Source organism: Dipodomys ordii, unplaced genomic scaffold, assembly GCF_000151885.1.
Source record: "Dipodomys ordii isolate 6190 unplaced genomic scaffold, Dord_2.0 Scaffold34, whole genome shotgun sequence".
NCBI classification, from domain to species: Eukaryota; Metazoa; Chordata; class Mammalia; order Rodentia; family Heteromyidae; genus Dipodomys; species Dipodomys ordii.
The window spans coordinates 559,056-579,456 of NW_012267250.1; the positions used below are offsets into that span (position 1 = coordinate 559,056).

The following is a 20,401-nucleotide window of genomic DNA, read 5'->3' on the forward strand; positions in this document are numbered from 1 at the left end:
GAATGGGTGAGTGGATCAAACGAACTAAACAAATGCTTCATTGTCTGGTCCTTTTTGCTTTACTCTTCTATTGTCTATGCATTTGGCTACAGCAGTGATCTGTATGCTTTGACCTTGTTCCTCCTGGTAGGAAAAAAAAATCACATGCTATTTTGGGTAGGCTGACAGGACAACCTGGATTTTTTAGCACAATTGTGTTAAAAATATTCATACTATAATCAGGTGATATGTCAAACTATGTATTTTGACTCATAAAATGTCATTAGGGCAGGAACAGTTGGCAGACTGCCTGGTATTTACAATTAGGTACTTAATACTTGCTTTTCAGGAACAATAACAATAAGAAAGAACTTGAATTTCTAAGGTCTTATCTTTGTTTAGAGCCCAGAGGGCATGTTTACTAGAAAGGATAATGTTCTGAGGTCAACATTACAAGTGTATTCATAGACTGTGCACTAATACAGTAACATTTCAATGACTTCAATGATGAATTGGTGGGGAGTAAATTTATCTGTGAACAGTAAGAATACTAATTGACCGTGGCTTTTGGCCCTCTACCAAGCTCAGAGATAGGCAGTCCCTGACTAGCAACATAACTGCTCAGAAAGCTCAGTGCAGAGGGACTCAGGCTCCTCATGCCTGCCCTGCCATCCTTGGGTACATTGGCCTTTACCCTCACCTGTACAATGATGGCCACATTATTATACCTATTTCCCTCAGTTCTGTAAGCAATGTTTTTTTAAAGCTAATTTATTTGTACTGATGCTGATGCATATTTACATATGGGGTGATATTTCAAAGCATTCCATATTTCCATTGCATAATACATGAACAGTGTTACCATTCACTGTAATATAGCATATTTTATTGAAATCAATTAGGAAAAAGGACTTGTTTCTAGATTTTTCAATTTCAGGTAATTGGATGAATAAAGTATTTTTGCCATATATATTTTTAAAATTAGGTCCTAGAACTTTATTCAATGGTGGAATTTCTTTGCTTGACAAGCAACAGTATCAAAGATAATTTTACCCACCTTCCCCTATTTTTTGTCTTACTTGTATTAGTTAGAATAAATGTAAAGTCAGAGAATGAGTTTTGTTTTTAGAGAAATTTTTCACTGAGACGTTCTTTGTCTCCATCTGGTGGAAAATGTGAGCTATGCACTACAGCCTGGCTTCACATTAGGGTCACCCACAGTAGTACTTAGGAACAATCCAACAGGCTAGCCTCACTCCAGGCTAGTTCCATCAGAAGTGCTGGAACATTCCTCAGAAGAAACTCTAAACCAGCTGTGAATACTAAACAATTATTTTTCCTATAAAATTGCATAAAAAGAAGTGGTCTAGGTAGGTAATTACATAATCTTCCAAAGGCCCATTTTTATACCTTCCAAAATAAAAGTAAAATTTCTAGCAACATAAGAAATAATCTGTCAGGCTCTGGTGGCTCATGCCTATAATTCTAGCTACTCAGGAGTCTGAGGATTTCAGTTTGAAGCCAGTCGGGGCAGGAAAGTCTGTGAGACTCTTATCTTCAATTAACTACCAGAAAACCAGAAGTGGAGCTATAGCTCAAGTGGTAGAGCATTCTCCTTGAGCTGAAGAGCTCACGCTCAGCACTGAAGCCGAGAGTTCAAGCCCCACAACTGACCAAAAATAAATAAATCTAAATCTAAATCATGTCTGTGGCTGCTCTCTTTTGGATAAGGCAGAATGTACTGATCAGAGTCACGAAGTGTATGCGCACACCACACCATCAGACTGGCCCCTGGCCACATCTCCAGGTCTTGTATATTCTTAGTCATGAACTACATAATGGTGTTTTAGTCAATGAGGGGCCACACATACAATGATGGTCCCATAACAGAACTTAAAAGTTCATATAGTTTTGTAACACAAGGACATCTGGTGTAAAACAAGCATACTGTGCTACCAGTTATACAAATAAGATCATGTATACTTCACATACAATATAATAATAACCAATGATATTCCTGGTTTATATTACACTACTTTATTGGTAGAACTTTATTGATAGTATTATTATGCTGGCAACAGACTCATGTTAACATCATCAAGAAGTATAGAGTAACTGACTTACACCACCGAGGTTGGTATATGTAGGTACATTCTGATGTTCATATACTAATGAAGTCACATCATGATGTATTTCTCTAGGTGGATCTATTTAAGAGATTTGTGACTTTAACATCAATTCCTATGTCTAGTTAATATATTTTAACTATGTCCTTCTAGTTAGCAGCTTGTAGACAATGTCTTGATATTTATGTCAAAATTCCTTTATGGTTGATTTTCAGCAGTTTGACAATGATCTCTCAAGATATAATTTTATTTGGACTCATCCATCCTAATTAGGATATGCCGAGCTCCCAATTCAATCTGGGGTCAGTTTCTTCAAATACTTTTTTCCTTACTCTTTCCATTCTTTTCCTTATCTCCAATTTCATGCATTGCTAAATCCTTTAGATGCTGTTATACAGGGCATTGAGACTCTTGTCTTTTTCTTTAATCTTTTTTTTATTTTGTAATTTAAGTTGGTATTTCCAAGTGACATTATACTTTCTTCTGAATCTGCAATCTGCTGTTTACTTTATCCAAGAAAATTTTCACTTTTTTGTTTTTCTCTTTATTATACTTTCCATTTCTGTATCATCCTTTATCATTCAATTTATTAATGATTTCCCTTTAAATTATCGATAATATGTATAATTGGTGCCTTAAAAGTGTTGGCAATATTCACCATTTGGGCATGTGAAAGTTTACCAGACAGCTTCTTTACTTTTCAGGGTCTTTCTCAGGTTCTTCTTCATGGCCAGTATTTTAATGGCATACATTACAAAAGATATTATCTTCCTCTGAATTGTTAATTTACCCAAGAAGGTATTTTAATTACTGGGTGGTTCCTTTCAAGTCACAGTCTTTTATACTTTGTTCCTATGGATCTGTAAATACCCCAAGGTGTCTCAAGCCTTTTGAATGTGGCAAGAGTCATCCTTCAAATTCTATCTCCCTGGAAGACCTTGTTGAGGCCGATTTTAATCTATATTCTAGAATGTAGAAACAACGTACAGAATGGGAGTTGAAACAAGGAGAACATTGCTTTATTCAAACTAATTTGCAAGCATTATTAGGTGACAAGACACTGCAACTTTGCACATCTCTACAAATGATTATAAAAGCGCTGTGCTGATGCGGGATTACAAATATATTTTAATAAATAAGAAAATTTGTAAATATGAAATTCATGAATAAGGACCAACTATTTATTGTCTGTTGTAGGGCTTGAAATCTAGGCTTGGGCGCTATCCCTCAGCTCTTCAGCTCAAGGTGAGCACTCTACCGCTTGAGCCACAGCACCACTTCAGGTTTCCTAGTGGATTATTGATTAGAGTCTCATGGACTTTCCTGCCCAGACTGGCTTTGAACCGTGATCCTCAGATCTCAGGCTCCTGAGTAGCTAGGATTACAGGTGTGAACCACCAGCATCCGGCTAGGACCAACTTTTTTGATAGCATAGTGTGAAATGCTTAAATAAGTTTAACTATTTTTATAGATCTCCTAAACAAAATACCAAAAAAAAAAAAAACCCTTCTTACTCAGGTCATCATTGTAACAATCAAGTAAACAATTCTGAAATATAAACCTTTAAGGTCTTATATGTATTTTTAGACTTAAAAGCCTCCACTATGAAATGCAATGGAATTTTACTCATCCATTAGAAAGAATGATACTGTACCATTTGTAAAGAAATGGAAAGACCTGGAAAAACTTATGAAAAGTCAGTCAGGCCCAGAGAGATAAAGGATCCATGTTTGCCCTTATTTGAGGAAGCTAGAGTTAGCTTAAAAACTGATCAGTAAATACATTGGGTAGTATGCAAGTATATACAAATGTATGAACTGAAGTACAGTAGATTCAAGGGAGAACTCAAAAGTGCAATTCCTTAGAAAGGCAAAGTCAAAGTTCAACAACATAAAGATCAGGAAGTGGGATGGGGTCAAGGGGAAAGGGGCAGACAAATAAAAATAAATGGGGAGATTGCAGTCAAGAATTCAATGTGTGTGGGCTGGGAAGGTGGCTCAGTGGTAGAGCGCTTGCCTTGCATGCCTGAGGCCCTGGGTTCGATTCCTCAGCACCTCATAAGCAAAAAGAAAAAAAAAGCCGGAAGTGGTGCTGTGGCTCAAGTGGTAGAGCGCTAGCCTTGAGCTGAAGAGCTGAGGGACAGTGTCCAGGCCCAGAGATCAGGCCTCACGACCGGACCCCCCCTCCATCCCTCCCCTCCCCCCAAAAAAGAATTCAATGTGTGTTGCTACCTGCAATCTGGAACAGTATGAGGATTTTGAAGAAATGAGAATACAGAGAGAGTAAAGTAAGCAGGGAATTCAGGAAGGGGGGGTGGGTGTCAAAGCTTACCAACTCTTGGACTCCGATCTCCTATAAGCAACTGTATCTATTTAGTTTAGTACAGGGGAGGTTAGTATAGGTGTATGTAGAAAACAAGGTATTAATCTGACTTGTATAATCATTAACATTAGACACAGTTTGTGTGCATAATAATTGACTTCCTTTTTGTTAGGGAGCAGAGGAAAGCTATGAACATTTAACCTTAATACAAACATTATTTCCAATGTCTGAAGCTTTAGAGAGTCCAAACAACTCTAATTTAAACTTCATAAGGTCCGGTTAATAGGAACTTACACATTTGTTTTGCCTTGCTTGTTCTGACCTTTCCAAGGTCCAGTTCTCAGCTGTATTAGAACTGAAGAGTTGGCATGCCAACCTCTTAACCTTTTTCAGATCTCACAGCTCGGCCTCAGAGTTCCCGACAAATGTGATCCTATAAAATTAGGAAACTGAGTGAGGAAAAGATTGAGTAGAAGGACTGTAGAATGTTGAAAGGAGTGACACTGTTCAAAAATAAATTGTATTCACAACTGCTTTGTTGAATGACAACTCCTTTGTACAAGTAAGATGACATTAAAAAAAAAAAAGCCTCCACTGACATTTTTTAAAGCTGCTTTTTTGCCCCTTGCTAGCTTTTCAACCATCAGATCAATTACACCTTATTTAATGTCTTAACAGAAGTTAATTTCATCGGTCTTGACTTCCTCATCAATAAAATGGAAAATGTATTTCCAAGATCTAAAATTCTTTTTCTTTCTTCTAGCTACCTCTGATTTGGCTCCTAGATACTATCTCTTCTTCCTTTGTAAATTTCTACTTCTAATCTTCTGTGTCTTGAAAAAGCAGAAAGCCAAATCTATCAAATTACAGGGAAACAATACCTATAATTTGTTGAGATTGGTTTGGGAATAAGGAAGAGTGGTGGGAAGGGTTCACTGTGTGCATATATAGAAATGCCAAAATGAAACCCCCTTGTACAGTCAATTGATGCAAAGAAAACAGAAGACATTCTAATTAAAGACCTGGGATCTCTCCTAAACAGTATACAATCATGTTTTTGCAAATAAAACACCTATAAATGCTTACTCCCTAAATCCTAACTATAATACAGTAGAATCATAAAAGTAACAACTTTTCCTAGAATCTTCACTGATCCAATTACTGAGATGAGGGAAATACACAGTTAGCAAAGAAACTATTATCAAAAAGGCCTATACAGCTCACACAAGTATAAATGATTGATTTCTTTATTGAATTAAAATTAGGCTATATAAAACAATTTCTGTACAGAGGGATCAAATGTATCATAATATAGTTATCTGTATATTACAAGTTACAGTCATTATGATTATGAAATTTACATAAGACATTGCCCCAAAAGTTTGTTATTTGGCTATTCTTGTTCGAAGTCGTCGTTTGAGAATCTGGTGATCACTCTCCTTTACTTTCTGCTCCATGAAAATCTGAAATACGAAAAACACCAAAGAGGTTATATCATGATACACTGTACTCAAACTGACATCTTGAACGGAAATCCTCTTGTAGAACTTTATAAAAATAATTTAACTTATACTTAAAATCTCAAATGAACAATTTTCAGTGTCTCAAAAATGGGGGAAAAATGAAGACTTGTTCAAAATGATTGATGATATATGTTCATGTGCCTAATCATTCACATTTCATAGGTACTATCAGGTACATTAGTCTTTCTGTCTCTTTGACTATAGATATATCATCTTCTATTAAGATACATGCAAGAAAAATTGATTTTGTAAAAGATTACAGTATCTAATTGTAGAATTAAAATAACTTACCCTCAGCACTAAATTCAGAGTATACATGAGATTTACAATGATTAAAGTATCTGGAGACAAATGGCTCAGCCAATTTTAAGAAATGACCTTTCACGGCAACAAGTATATAACTTAGGAAGTAGAAAACACATTATACTGAAACTAAGAAAAGAAATGATCTCAGGCAAGAGAGGAAATTATGTACTAATCAGACAGATGGTAAAAAGTGACTAACAGAACAGTACTTACAATAGCATGTTCTAATCAACCCTAATTCTTTAACCAGTTTTATTAAGTATCAGTGTCCTATCTGAAAGCTACTATTTCAAGACAAAAATAAAAGTCTCTCCTGATTTTTCTTGGCCACTTCTGACTGAAATCTTTTCTTTTAATCATTTGCTACCTTCACTTTCATCCACTAAGCAAATGCAAGCATGATAGGAAATCAGTATCATCCCTGTTACAGCACTAACTGTTCTGAGTGAGGAGAATGACTCGCAGAGTCAGGGTGACAGCTACCATCTTTTCTTAATAGAGCCTGGAAGGCTGAGAGTAAAGGTGGGAAGAAATGGCTAAATGTCAACTCTATATTTTTAAGGCAAATTTAGACCTATATTTGTTCAGTTATTATACCAGAGAAATATACTCAAGTGGTAAATAAACTATTAAATCATGATAGTGCTACTGATGGAAATATATTCCTCTGATGCGATTTCAATGCAAATATATTATAGTTATATATATTAATGGAATATTTATATTTAATTACTATAAAGTTATATCTGACACCAAGAATGTAACATTTAAAGAAGGTAGTAGACATCTAAAATAATAATTTAAATCTACAAAATGATAATTTATATATATTTCAGAATTTTACAACACAAATAGTTTTACATTAGTGAAAACTGATATGCTAGCTTACCACTTGGCCAGAAATATCAATAGGAGATGAAATTTCATTTGTGTACAATTTCCTTTTGGTTCTTTTTGGTTGAGACACATTTTCTTTACTTGCTTCTACATTTGAGAGCTTTGGCGCACTCATGGTTTCTATTATCTTCTTTGCTATAAATAAGAAGGTTAATTTTTGAGATAATTCCCTGACTGCAGAAAATTATTAAGATTTGAAATCCTTAATAATGATAAAACATACACAAATTTAAAAATGATGTAAAACAGAAACAATGACAGGAAAAAACTTAAACTTAACACTCTTGCAAATCCTAGCTACTTAGGAGGTAGGAATCAAAAGGATCATGGTTCCATATACACAGGAAGGTGGATTGTGGTCCTATTCCTACTGCCAGCAAAAAACAAAAAGAAAAACAAAACGCTAAAAAAACACACAAGTGGAAGTGGTGCTGTACCTCAAGTGGTAGAGCGCTAGCCTTGAACTGAAGAGCTGAGGGACAGCACTCAGTCCCAGGGTTCAAGCCCCATGACCGACAAAACAACAACAAACACACACAAGACCTCTTGCAAAAATAACTAAAGCTAAGAGGAATGACAGCACACTTATCTAGTAAGTACAAGTTCCGGAGTTCAAACCCCAGTACAGCCAAAAACAACCCCAAAACTGAGAAATTAATCAATATATAAGGTGATATATTTAGTTCAATACTATTACATAAAGGTGCCCATAATGAAGATTCAGTAAAATACTTCATAATTGCAAACTCTATTTAAAAAAGCAAAAGAGATCTATACAAAAAAGCAAAAGAGAGTAATGGCTCAAGACTAGAAAGAAGGATGGTCAGAAGCTATTAAGATTAAAGCTGTCATGCTGTGTATTGGTGGCTCATGTCAATAATCCTAGCTACTCAGGAGGCTGAGATCTGAGGATCACAGTTTAAAGCCAGCTTGAGCAGGAAAGTCCCTGAGACTCTTATCTCCAATTAACCACCAGAAAACTGGAAGTGACGCTGTGGCTCAAGTGGCAGAGCACTAGCCTTAAGCAGAAGGCCAAACCCAGCGTTCAAGCCCTATAGCTAACAACAACAAAAAATAACAATTAAAGATGTCAGCTGGAGACTGGTGACTCATGCTTGAAGGCTAAGATCTGAGGACTGTTGTTCAAATCCAGTCCTAGAAGGAAAACGCATGAGACTCTTATCTCCAATAAACTACAGTGATCTCTCACCTACTGCGGGTTATGTGGGGCATCTCAAAATTAACATAAGTCCTGCCTCTCTGAATATAAATAATTAGCAATTAGTATTTCTTACTTATACAAATGCTTAAAATTGTACTCTTTTAAAGTGCAGTGCAACAAACTTGTAAGAGTACTACAGATATGCTGGGAATGTAGTCTACTGATAGAGTGCTTGCCCAGCATGCATGAAGCCCTGGGTTCGATTCTTCAGTACACACAAATGGAAAAAGCCAGAAGTGGTGCTGTGGCTCAAGTAGTAGACTGCTAGCCTTGAGCAAAAGAAAACACAGGGACAGTACACAGGCCCTAAGTTCAAGCCCCAGGACTGGCAAAAAAAAAAAAAAAAAGAGTACCTCAGAAATATTTTCGGCCCTCACAGAAAATAGTGATCCTGGGGCTAGGAAGGTAGCTCAGTGGTAGAGTCTTGCCTTGCATGCCTGAGGCCCTGGGTTCAATTCCTAAGCATGGCACTGTGGCTCAAGTGGTAGAGCGCTAGCCTTGAGATGAGAAGCTAAGGGACAGCGCCCAAGCCCAGAGTTCAGTCCCCACGACCAGAAAAAATAAAAAATAAAATAAAATACAATAAAATAGTGATCCTTGATATGAGAAGTAGTTCAGTTTATCCTAATGGATAAGCTATCAAGTAATTCTTAGATATCAGGGCACACTGAAAAAATTACTGAGACACTAAGGTCACTGAACCAAGAAAGTTAAGGAACCTCTCTAATAAACTTTTACAAAAACTATTTTTATATAACTTATTTGATTCAACCCAACTGTTCTAGTACTTTTCCAACCTTCCCAATTCTCATCCCAAACATTTCACTTTCATTCAGGTAATCCTACCAAGAAAAAAACAAAAACAAAATCCACGTGCGCCCACCCCCCAAACTCTACATGCCAAGTACATAATGCTACCTAGAATTTCAAGAACATTCCTTATTCTTTTCTAGTAATCTGACTGTAATAAATCCCTATGGTAGATATGCATATATGCATGAATATATGTGCATGTGGATATGTACAGTACATAACTTACTGAAGGCACAGGTTCTACCATGTCAATATTATAAAGAAAAATTCACTACGCATATTTTTGTAAATTCAATATATTACAGAAAATATATGCCGCTGACGTGATCAATAGCATTAACATATACATGTAGATTTGTATGCACCTCTGTTAATCAGCTTGTTCTGTCTGGATAAAGTACTTAAGGTAAGCCTCTCTCCTCCAATGGGGGAGCTACCTACGCACACCATCCTTTCACCTGTTTCTTCCCACATTAAATAGTATAGGACAATTCTGGCTTAAAGCACTCACTGAAATCAAATATTAGGAGGCACATTAGAACTAGGTCATTTAATTTTCTGCAAACCTTTTGACTGAAGAATTGTTGGAGAGTGTTGTAAGAAGTCTCCAAATTTCTGTAGCGTTCCTTCTTTTTTCTTAGTGGATAAGTTTACACTAACTGTGGGTGCCTGACTCCGTAAAGAATATGTTTTCTTAGACGATGGACGCATGGAAACCTAATAAAAGAATATGTTTTTTTTTAATTGTCAGTGAGAAATATTACAAAGAAATGCTATGATTCTAAAGAGACAAGAGATAAATTATGAATTCTTAGGTAAGAAATTTGGAATTAAAAAATCAGAGAGGGACAGAGAAGGTATGCAAAATGAGTTTGCAAAATGAGTAATTAGAATGTTAAGTTAGAAGTAAAAGCATGAGGTACCTGCCAATGGCCAAATTCTTAAGTTTATAGTGCATGCTGAAGACATTAAAAATTGGACGGTAAATACAACTAGATACAACTGGATTTCTGGATAATTTCTAATCAGAATTTGACATCTTAATTTCTGGCTTCCATTTTATAATGTAAATTATAGAAATGGTCAAATATGGACAAATCCAAAGACAAACCTTTTGTTCCTTTTTGACAGGAGAATTTCTAGGAATTCCTAGGAACTTAGGTGTAGCATTCTTTTTATTTTCACATTTCACCAAGTCCTTAAAAATAACAAATTCAGCACTGGTTATTTTCTTGACAATATTTTTTCTCTAGACTCAAAAATAAAAAATCTTTCAAAGGTTATATTACTGCTTAAAATAGTGGTTCTTAATCAGGAACAATTTGACCTCAGAGATCAAATTTTTACAATTAAATTAGATAAACTGTCAATTTTGGAGAAACCCAAAAAGAAACCTTTTGTTCCTATTTGACAGGTAATGTCTGGAGTTATTTTGGGTTGTCTTTGCAGAGATAAGGAGCATATTATTAACAACTAGTGGGCAAAGGACAAGAATACTACTAAACATGCCTACAATTTTCATAATAGCCCCAGAATGAAGAAGTGTGCAACCCCTAAGATGTCAAATATGCTGAGAATGAGAATCCCTGACTAAAAGTGTGACTTTTTCAGACCTACGATTATAAAATTACATGAGCTAAATGAAAAGCCTAGAAGAAATATTGGATTTTATTTGAACTACATCTTTAAGCACAACAATGTACCTACCCTTTCCCAACTAACAAATCATACTGGCATCTATGTCTAACAGTCTGCATTGAAATTTGGCATCACTGGGCTTGGTGGGTATGTGACTTAAATGGTATAGTACTTGCTTAATAAGTGTGGGAAGCCCTTGGTTTAATACTCAATACTAGGATGAAAAAAAGTTGGAGCCAGGAGCTAGTGGATCAAACCTGTAATGCTAGCTACTCAGGAGGATGAGATCTGAGGAATAAGTCTCAAGGCTTGAAGCCAGCACAAGGTAGGGCAAGTCTGTGAGACTCTTATCTCCAATGAACCACAAAAAGCTGAAAGTGGAGTTGTAGCTCAAGTGATAGAACACTAGCCTTGAAAACAACACGTTAGGAACAGAGTAAGCCCAGAGATCAAGCCTCAGGACAAGCATTAAAAAAAAAAAAAAGTTGGCACCAGCAAAATCTAAGTTGAATGTTACTTCACTCAAGTAAATCGTGAGAATATTACTACTACAATACTTTGCTTCTTAACTAATAGACATAGTATCTTTCTCTTTATTTCCCCACATAATCTCACAGAGGATTGCCTTTTGGTAAATAAATTAACTGAATTTTTAAGTATGGTAAATCTTAATTGCAATAAGGAACATAAGCCTAAAGAGAGAGAGGACTAAATGAAAAAGGAGAAGCAGAAACAATATTATAGCTGAACAAAAGAACTCAATAGAAAAAAGAAGGTAGTAATGTGATAAGATTCCATGAAAGGGGAAAGATGGCAATCATGGAAAGTAAATGGAAATGGCTATAAACTTAACCCATCAATTCAGAGTGTTCAGTAAAGAGGTCTTTGTGGTCTTTACTGTACTGGATTAAATATAGTACTATAAAAATTATTTTCATAAGGACCCAGTGAAGGTATAGCAAATCAGTTAAAAAATTAAAGTTCCATGATCACATATCTAGATAATAGCAATCTGAAAATTATTTGACACACAGATGAAGAATACATATTGACAACAAAATAAGTAATTGTATGATACTCAACTTTCTTTTCCTTAGGAAGAAAAATGAACCAAGGAAAGTCAACATGACATAGATGATGATGATAATGAAGACGATGATGATGATATAATTCAAATATGTAGTGCTTTAGTGGTCTTTAGAGTGTATTGATACTCAATAAGAAAAATGAACCAAGGAAAGTCAACATGACATAGATGAGGATGAGATGATAATGAAATTCAAATACTTAGTACTTTAGTGGTAAAAATTATATTAAGTGAAGTAAGCCAGGCCCAAAGAAACATAGGTCCCATGGTTTCCCTTATTGGCAATATCTAGTATATGTATGAGTCAAGCGGAAAAGGTCAGATAATGTGATGTCAGGAAAATGAACCCTTAGATATGTATGTTAATGTTTTTTTTCTTTCATGCATGTGTTTCTAACGCATTTATAAGATTATTTCTTTGTTGCTTTGTATGTCCCTCCCCAACAGTATAACCCCCGCTTTCACTATATTTGATGTCAGTATAACTTGTGGAGGAGATGGGGAAAAACAAGTCATTTAAGGATTCAGGTGGACCTGTTGCAACAATGAGAAGTACAAAATGTCATGTCAAAAACGAGCTTTACAACGTCGGTGGGGGAAGGAGGGGGGAAGGATTGGGTGGGGGGGGAGGGGGGAGGCTGGGAAGGGAGGTGAAGGGTAAACAAAGGAGGAGGCTGCAATGCTTGGTAAGAAATGTATGCATTATCCTGCCCATGTAATTGTAACCCCTCTGTACAGTATGTTCACAAATAAAATTAAAAAAAATAAAAGTATATTGATACTCAGTATTTAAAGTGTCATACTTGTGGCTCATGCCTGTAATCCTAGCTATTCAAGAGGCTGAGATCTGAGGATCACAATGTGAAGCCAAACAAATACCAAACACTTTTTTTTTGTTGGTCAGGACCAACAAAACTGAACTCAGGACCTGGGCACTATCCCTGAGCTTTTCTGCTAGCACTAGCACCCTACCACCTTGAGCCACAGTGCCACTTCTGGTTTTCTGGTGGCGAACTGGAGATAAAGAGTTTCATAGATTTTCCTTGCCGGCTGGCTTTGAACCTTGATCCTCAGATCTCAGCACCTCAGTAGCTAGGATTACTAGTCACTAACACCCGACTAAATCCCAAACTCTTAATGCCAATTAATCAGCAAAAAGCCAGGTATGGCTCAAGTAATAGTGTCAGCCTTGAGCAAGGAAGATTACTTCAAGCCCCAGTACTAACTCAGTAAACAAACAAACAAAACCCTGAATATAAGTAACTATAGAAATAAAGTTAACTATTAAGACTATTAAGACTTTAAACTATTAAGACTTTAAAGGTGTAGTATGTGTGGCAGGGGAAATATGCTAAATAATATCCCCTTGGCAAATTTATTACCTGACAGAGAGCTTCAGGAGTATGGTTAATACTATTTCTGCTCTTCCACCAGCTTGAAAATATACTACACTTTAAAGGAGTAAAAGAAAGTTGAAGTTATTTTTGCTAGAGTTAAACTTTTAAAAAGTTACTTTAAAAAATTTTTATGTATCTCTACATGCAGAGAGAATGCTAATAATTTTAAACATATAATCAATTATTTTAAAATAGAGGAAACAGAGGATTAGAAAGCTTATCTCATTGCCAAATGCACATGGCTAAGAGAGAACAAAAGGTTTGCTGACAATAATATCAAGATGCTGTAAGAGGTAAGAGTTTTTAGCCTATTACTACATATATATTTAAAAAAAAGCAAACTTTCTAAAATCTATAATTTGCTGAGTACAGAGACCTGAAATTTTAATAATAGTTAAGCAAGTTACTGATTTCAGTCTCTCTAATTTCTTTATCAATCTTTTTCTTTTCTACTGAAGGGAAATTTATTGTTTGAGTCAAACTAGTATGTTGAAGTACTAGTTCTCCAGTATTTGACCTATTATAATTTAAGTGGAACAAAGAATAAGCTATGGATTTTAATATCCAGAGATTTTTGTCTGAGGACCTATTAAGCCACAATATTTTTCCTAACTAGCATAAAATATAACATAAATTATGATATTGGTGTTCAAATCAGTTTGGAGCAGGGTGGCCGAGCCTAACTATATGCTATAACTGAACTTAATAAAATTTGCTTATTAAATACACTCATCAGTTCAATATTTACCTCATCCATTTCGCTACTCTTCCTCTTTCGAGCCTTGGAAATCTTAACTGTCACTGGTGTGGCACAACCAGGATGTTTCACTGCCATTTTGTTTGGCTGTAAAGGTGTAAACTGAATCTCTAATTCAGGTTTTGGAAATCGAGTACTGGGTTCATTTTCTGTTGATACTTCACATGAATCGAGAACTAAAGATCCATCCTAAAATAGAAACAGAAAAAAACAATTTGTAGAGTATGAGCTTATAAACCATAAAAAATCTTGTCAATTAATTAATGAATTTAATTAATAGTTTACTATTTGGTACAGGGGGTAACTTCAGGGGCTTCATGCTCACTTCGGCTTTCTCATTCAAAGTTGGAGCTCTACCACTTGAGAATATTTGAAGCCTAGCTTTTTTGCTGTTCGACTGGAGTTGGAGTCTACTAGACTTCTACCCGGGCTGGCTTCAAACCTCAATGTACTAGAGTTGAGCCTTCTGAGTAGCTAGGATTACAGCCATGGCCACCAGTTCCAGGCTACAAATGACTATTTAAGACAACAAATTGGGGAAAAAGGTAAAGTATGGGTCACACCAAGGACTAAAAGATTGACTTGGCAACCTTCTCTGGGTTTATATACACTATGTTAAAATTAGGGAAAAGTAGAGCCAGGGGCGTATATAACATAGTAGGCTGAACGCAGCATGCATGAAGCTCTGAGTTTACATTCAATACTAACAAAATATTGGTGAGAACTCAGAGAACAGCATTTTCCACATTTACATTATCATAAGAATACAGAATTTGCTCAAATGATTGCTGGACTTCTTTACGTAATCTACTAATTCAAAAATCACCAGGGAAGAGCCTAGAGTAATGATAGATTTCAAGTTAACTGTAAATATTCTTTGCTACTTTTCCCATTGAGAAAGTCCTTTCACTCTCTTCTCATTGAATCCAGGCTAGTTTTAATGACCTCCAGGGTCATCAAGGAGATAATCGAGTTAGACTGGTTCTCTAAGACTACATCAAAAAAATATTATAACTTCTATCCTATGTTTTAGGAATGCTAGTTTTCAGAATACTTCCCCTTCACACAATGCCCCAATTCAAAAATCTAGCCACTACAAGAAGCCCAGGTCATCTGTCTGTCATGGGGCTTGGGGAATTTTTTTGACTGACAATTCTAGTCTATTGATTGACATGCCTATCCTAATGCCAGTACTTCAACTGTGTTTTTATTTGTCAAAAAAGTTTTAAAATCAGGAAAGTTTTTAGAGTTTTTTTTAAAGGTTTTTCTATCTATACAGGGAACCTTGTAATTCCATATGAATTTTAGAAATAGCTTTTTCATTTCTGTAAAAAATGACCATTAGAGTTTTCATAGGAATCACACAGAATCTCAACTTGCTTGGGGAAATATTATAATTATGAGCAAGGATGCTTTTCATTTTACATTCCATTCTACAACAATGCTTTATAGATCATCCTATACATGTGTTGTACCTCCTTGGTTAAATTTATTCTTGAGCATTTTATTCTTTTTGATGTTCTCATTGAGACTAATAAAGGAGATGGGTTTATTAGTTCCAATTGTGTGTATATACACATTATCTGTGAATAAAGATAGTTTTAATCTTCAAAAAAAAAAGCCCAGGTCATAGGCATATATACATTCAGTCTAGTTAAGTATATTAAAAGGGAGCCAAAGTACACAAAAGAAAATAGCAATATAATTACCTCAAACGATGAAATATAAACTAACCAGAAGATTTTAGGACAATATATACAAATTTATGAAGAAGTTAGTGCCCCATTATATGTAACTGCACAGGTAATCAAGAATTAAACCTTGTTTATGATTCAAGTCAGCCTGGATTGCAATCCTATTACTTATGCCTCCTATATCTTGAGATGATGCCCTGCTTACGGGTTAAAATAGGGCCTTGCCAACTTGTTCCATGAGCTGGTCTAGGATCACAATCCCCCTAATTTTGGCGTCCTAGGTAGCCAGGATTATAAATTATTACCTTCAGTTTTAAACATTTCCTGAACTTTATGGTTCATATTATTTTCCTAGTTGAAAATGCCCTTATCTTCCCCATCCTTTGCTTAGTAAGCTTTTATTCACTTGAAAGATACAATCCCTAATCCACTTCTACAACCAGCCAGGGAAAATATGCTGTTTCCTCCTCAATGTTCCTTTTAGAGTTTGCCTCATGCTTTTATTATAACACTTAGCCTATAAGGTAGGGTTTCTGTCACGTCGGATTCCTTACTCTTTAAAGTTGAGGACCATGTCTTACTGTTTAGCAAAACTCCCAAGTATATGCTCCCAATAAATGTATTTTTAAAAAGTGATGTTATCTTCACCATTTTTAAATGAAACAGAATTTTTATTTCAGAATTCAAATGTGAAACTCGACTAGTCAGTTATTCCCATAACCTTAAGCCCTATGAAAATTAAAGACACTCAATTGTAAGACTTTATAATAGACTGGCAAAATTATCACATGGCTACAATTAAAAAATACTACTTACACTGGGCACCAGTGGCTCACGCCCGTAACCCTAGCTACTCAGGAAGCTGAGATCTGAGGATCACGGTTCAAAGCCAGCCCGGGCAGGAAAGTCCATCAGACTCTTATCTCCAATAAACCACTAGAAAACCAGAAGTGGCGCTGTGGCTCAAGCAGCTCAAGCAGCAAAGCGCTCACCTTGAGCTGAAGTGTGCAAGGACAGTGCCCAAGCCCAGAGTTCAAGCCCCATGACCGACAAAAAAAAAATACTACTTAATGCTATGATTAGTAATGAAACTTCTTAGAGAGCAAATAACAATATCTATTTTGTTTTCTGTGATTTTTCTATTTCTGACTGTAAGTTTATATTAATAAACCTATTTCTAAAAGAAGATTAAAATATCATTTGGAGATTTACTCTCGCTGAAGAATGTCACCTCTTTCTAATATCTCTAATTTTCTTCTACCCATCTGAAAACACATATATCAAATTACCTGCAACAACTGACTACATTATACTTGCAAGTCTTATTTAGTGATTAGTGGTGAGTAAAGAGAGCAAGAAGTATACTGTCATCCAACACTTACCTCTGATGTACTCCTAGGAATTTCAAAACTTGTTGGCTGAATTTCAGTTTCAGTGATGTCAGGTTCTGTGGAACTATTATGTCTAGGCTGGAGATCTGTGGGTGGTTTTTCCTAAAACAAAGATTTTTTTAAAGCTATTTTTAACTTGAACATATATTTAAACACCTCACATAAAGAATAAAAAAATCTAGCTTTGCAATGACTAAAACAGTACAAATAAGGTTTCTTCATCAAAGATTTTACCTAATCCTCCTCCTATCAATCTTTCACCTTAAGAGACTTAGGTATAGGAAGGGCTGGGCAACAATCTAGCTTCTTCTGAATCTGATCTAAAAAGAAATCTGAAAGATTGCTTTCTACTTCCAAAGTGTTCTGCATACATTTTCTCATTTTACTTTCAATTATCTCCTTCTGTTTACCAAAAAAAAAAAAAAAAAATCACAATTTCTACTTTCCAGGAAAAAAAAAAAGTAGACCTACAAATGTTAAATGATATAGTTAATGGAGCTGAAATTTGAAGGCTGCTTTGAGGATAACACATTCTTAGAAAAATTAGAGGCTTCTTGGGAATCCAACTATAACATCAGAGTAGAAAAAGGAATAATAACTAAATCTTTCTTGCAGGATACTCATCATCCCATCTTTTCATAAGATAGTTCTACTCAAGTGATTTAATATATACCAGACTATATGATTAAGTTTGCTAAATTTCAATGCATATCTTATTTTATCCATCAAATATATCTCTTGCATCATCTAGTCAGTATTGCCCAGAAAACAAAGATTTTTACTGAATTCATGAGGAAAGCACACATAAGATTTAATATGAACTGTCTTTTACTATTTCAAGAGAACTGTCAACTATATGACAATTGCTCAGACATATTCCTATGTTCAAAAAAAGGTATAGAAATAAGATGCTACTGACTATTTCAGAAAGTTCTGATGTAAACTTTTTCAGTTGTTCAATTTCATGATCTTTCTGTGTATTACTGGAGATCAGTGCTTTCAGCTGTATTTCTAAAGCTGTAACCAGCTGATCCCGCTCTTCTCTCCATTTTTGAAGGTCATTATTTTTCGCTGCCAACTGTGAGGTCAGTATTTCCTAATCAATAAACAGAGAAAACATTAAAGTAAATCTTGAAACACAATGACTAAGAACGTTTAGAAATATTTATTGTGTACTGCACCAACAATGCAAAAGTGAACAAGATACATGACAAGCTTACCTGTAAGACCAAATACATAATACCATCATGTCCATATACTTTACTTATTCCTACTCCATCTTATTCAAAAAAAAATACTAATGGGTCTTTCAATAAGCAATTATAATTTCTCTTTTAAATAAATTCTGGAATTTCCACTAAAATTTGGAGAAATGTAAAACTGTAGTAAAATAATAAACTTAACAGTAACAATGGAAAATGAACATTTAAAACCAGTAATTTGTAATGAGTCACAAAATCATAAAGTGTCTCATAGTAAATTTAAGAAAAAATGTAGAGCACTTAAGCATAAAAAAAGTAACACTGCTGAAAAAGAGACTAAAGAATGCTAATGAAATGGGGAAACATCTTGTGTCCAAGAACCAAAGATTTCTCCTCCCGGTATACTAGGTCAATTAAGATCATGCATGTACACGTAGGTATAGAAGTAGAAGAGCTAGCTCTCAAAGTTATATGAAATGCAAATAATCTAAAGCAGTCACAAGTACTTTTAAAATGAAGAACAAAGTGGAAGCAATCAACTATGTTATTTAAAAACCTATTAGGAGTCATGACAGAGCTAGGTGCTGGTGGCTCACTCCTGTAACCATAGCTACTCAAGAGGCTGAGATGTGAGGATTGCGGTTCAAAGCCAGCTTAGGCAAAAATGTGCATGAGATTCTTTTTTTTATTTTTGTTTTTTTTTTTGGTCCGGTCGTGGGGCCTGAACTCTGGGCCTGGGCGCTGTCCCTCAGCTCTTCAGCAAAAGGCTAGCACTGTACCACTTGAGCCACAGCGCCACTTCTGGCTTTTTTCTTTTGCTTATGTGGTGCTGAGGAATTGAACCCAGGGCCTCATGCATGCAAGGCAAGCGCTCTACCACTGAGCCACCTTCCCAGCCCTCCATGAGATTCTTATATGCGATTAACCACCAGAAAACCAGAAGTGGCCCTGTGGCTCAAAGGCATAGAGCACTAGCCTTGAACAGAAAAGTTCAGGGATAGCATCTGGGTCGGCCCTGAGTTCAAGCCCCATGATCAACAAAAAAATAGTCAAGACAGTATGACAATGACATAAGGACAGAGAAATCAATGAACTAAAGAGAAGGTCCATAATATGTGACATTCTACAAAAGCACCAAAGCAATTCAATGGTGGAAACAATATGATTAAACATATGGTATTGTAACTGAATACTTAAATAATTAACCTTAACCCTAAGCTTATCTATACCATGTATAAAAATGAGCCCTTGAAAAAATGATTTATGACAAAAATTATGGAATAGTGGGGAAGACTCTTCGATAAATATTACATCAGTTGGCAATCTACATTAAAACAAAAGATAATGAAATACATTTTTATTTTTTTGGGGGGGGAGTCTGGTCGTGGGGCCTGAACTCTGGGCCTGGGCGCTGTCCCTCAGCTCTTCAGCTCAAGGCTAGCGCTCTACCACTTGAGCCCCAGTGCCACTTCTGGCTTTTTTCTTTTTGCTTATGTGGTGCTGAGGAATCGAACCCAGGGCCTCATGCATGCAAGGCAAGCTCTCTACCACTGAGCCACCTTCCCAGCCCATGAAATACATTTTTAAAAAACCTGCAACTGACCACTTCAGTTTGTTGCTTTAAACAACGCTCTCTATCTTCAGCATACTTCTTCATCTCTTTGTTTCTCAGATTCTCAGCTTCTTTTGCTTGTGTTATAAGCATCATTTTTTCTTCTAGCCATTTCTTTCTGTCAGCTTTATATTTATCTTCAGCTTCCTGAAAGTAACAAGTTACTATTATATGTCTAAGTAGTCAGAAAATCTGTTTTTGTAAAGTTTTTATACAATTCAGCACTCTCACTGTTTAAAACTATTAAAGTTCTTCAATGACAAAATTAAGATTTACTTCAGACTATTTTTTTAAAAAAGACATTAGCTGGCTTGCTTTTCTTTTTTTATGTGCCTGTCCCGGGGCTTGAACTTTGGGCCTGGACACTGTCTCTGAGCTTATTTTGCTCAAGGCTAGTGCTCCCACTTGAGGCACTAGCTTTTTTGTAGTTTATTG

The 20,401-nt window shown here is 35.7% G+C and overlaps 1 protein-coding gene across 5 annotated transcripts in view; it reads right to left on the reverse strand.

The window, feature by feature from the left end:
* Nucleotides 1-5,660: 5,660 nt before the first annotated feature.
* Nucleotides 5,661-20,401, reverse strand: part of Kif20b (kinesin family member 20B) — a 49,087-nt gene continuing 34,346 nt past the window's right edge. For 3 of the 5 annotated variants that reach the window (XM_013017227.1, XM_013017224.1, XM_013017225.1), the window contains exons 25-33: nt 19,958-20,113; nt 18,072-18,248; nt 17,144-17,254; nt 14,059-14,256; nt 13,296-13,364; nt 10,300-10,386; nt 9,755-9,905; nt 7,146-7,288; nt 5,661-5,890 (exon numbers count right to left, since the gene is read on the reverse strand). In XM_013017227.1, the coding sequence (XP_012872681.1) occupies nt 5,813-5,890; nt 7,146-7,288; nt 9,755-9,905; nt 10,300-10,386; nt 13,296-13,364; nt 14,059-14,256; nt 17,144-17,254; nt 18,072-18,248; nt 19,958-20,113 (1,170 nt within the window). In that variant the 3' untranslated portion in view covers nt 5,661-5,812. The remainder of the gene's footprint in view (nt 5,891-7,145; nt 7,289-9,754; nt 9,906-10,299; nt 10,387-13,295; nt 13,365-14,058; nt 14,257-17,143; nt 17,255-18,071; nt 18,249-19,957; nt 20,114-20,401) is intronic. The other 2 variants (XM_013017228.1, XM_013017226.1) reach the window with 1 other exon arrangement.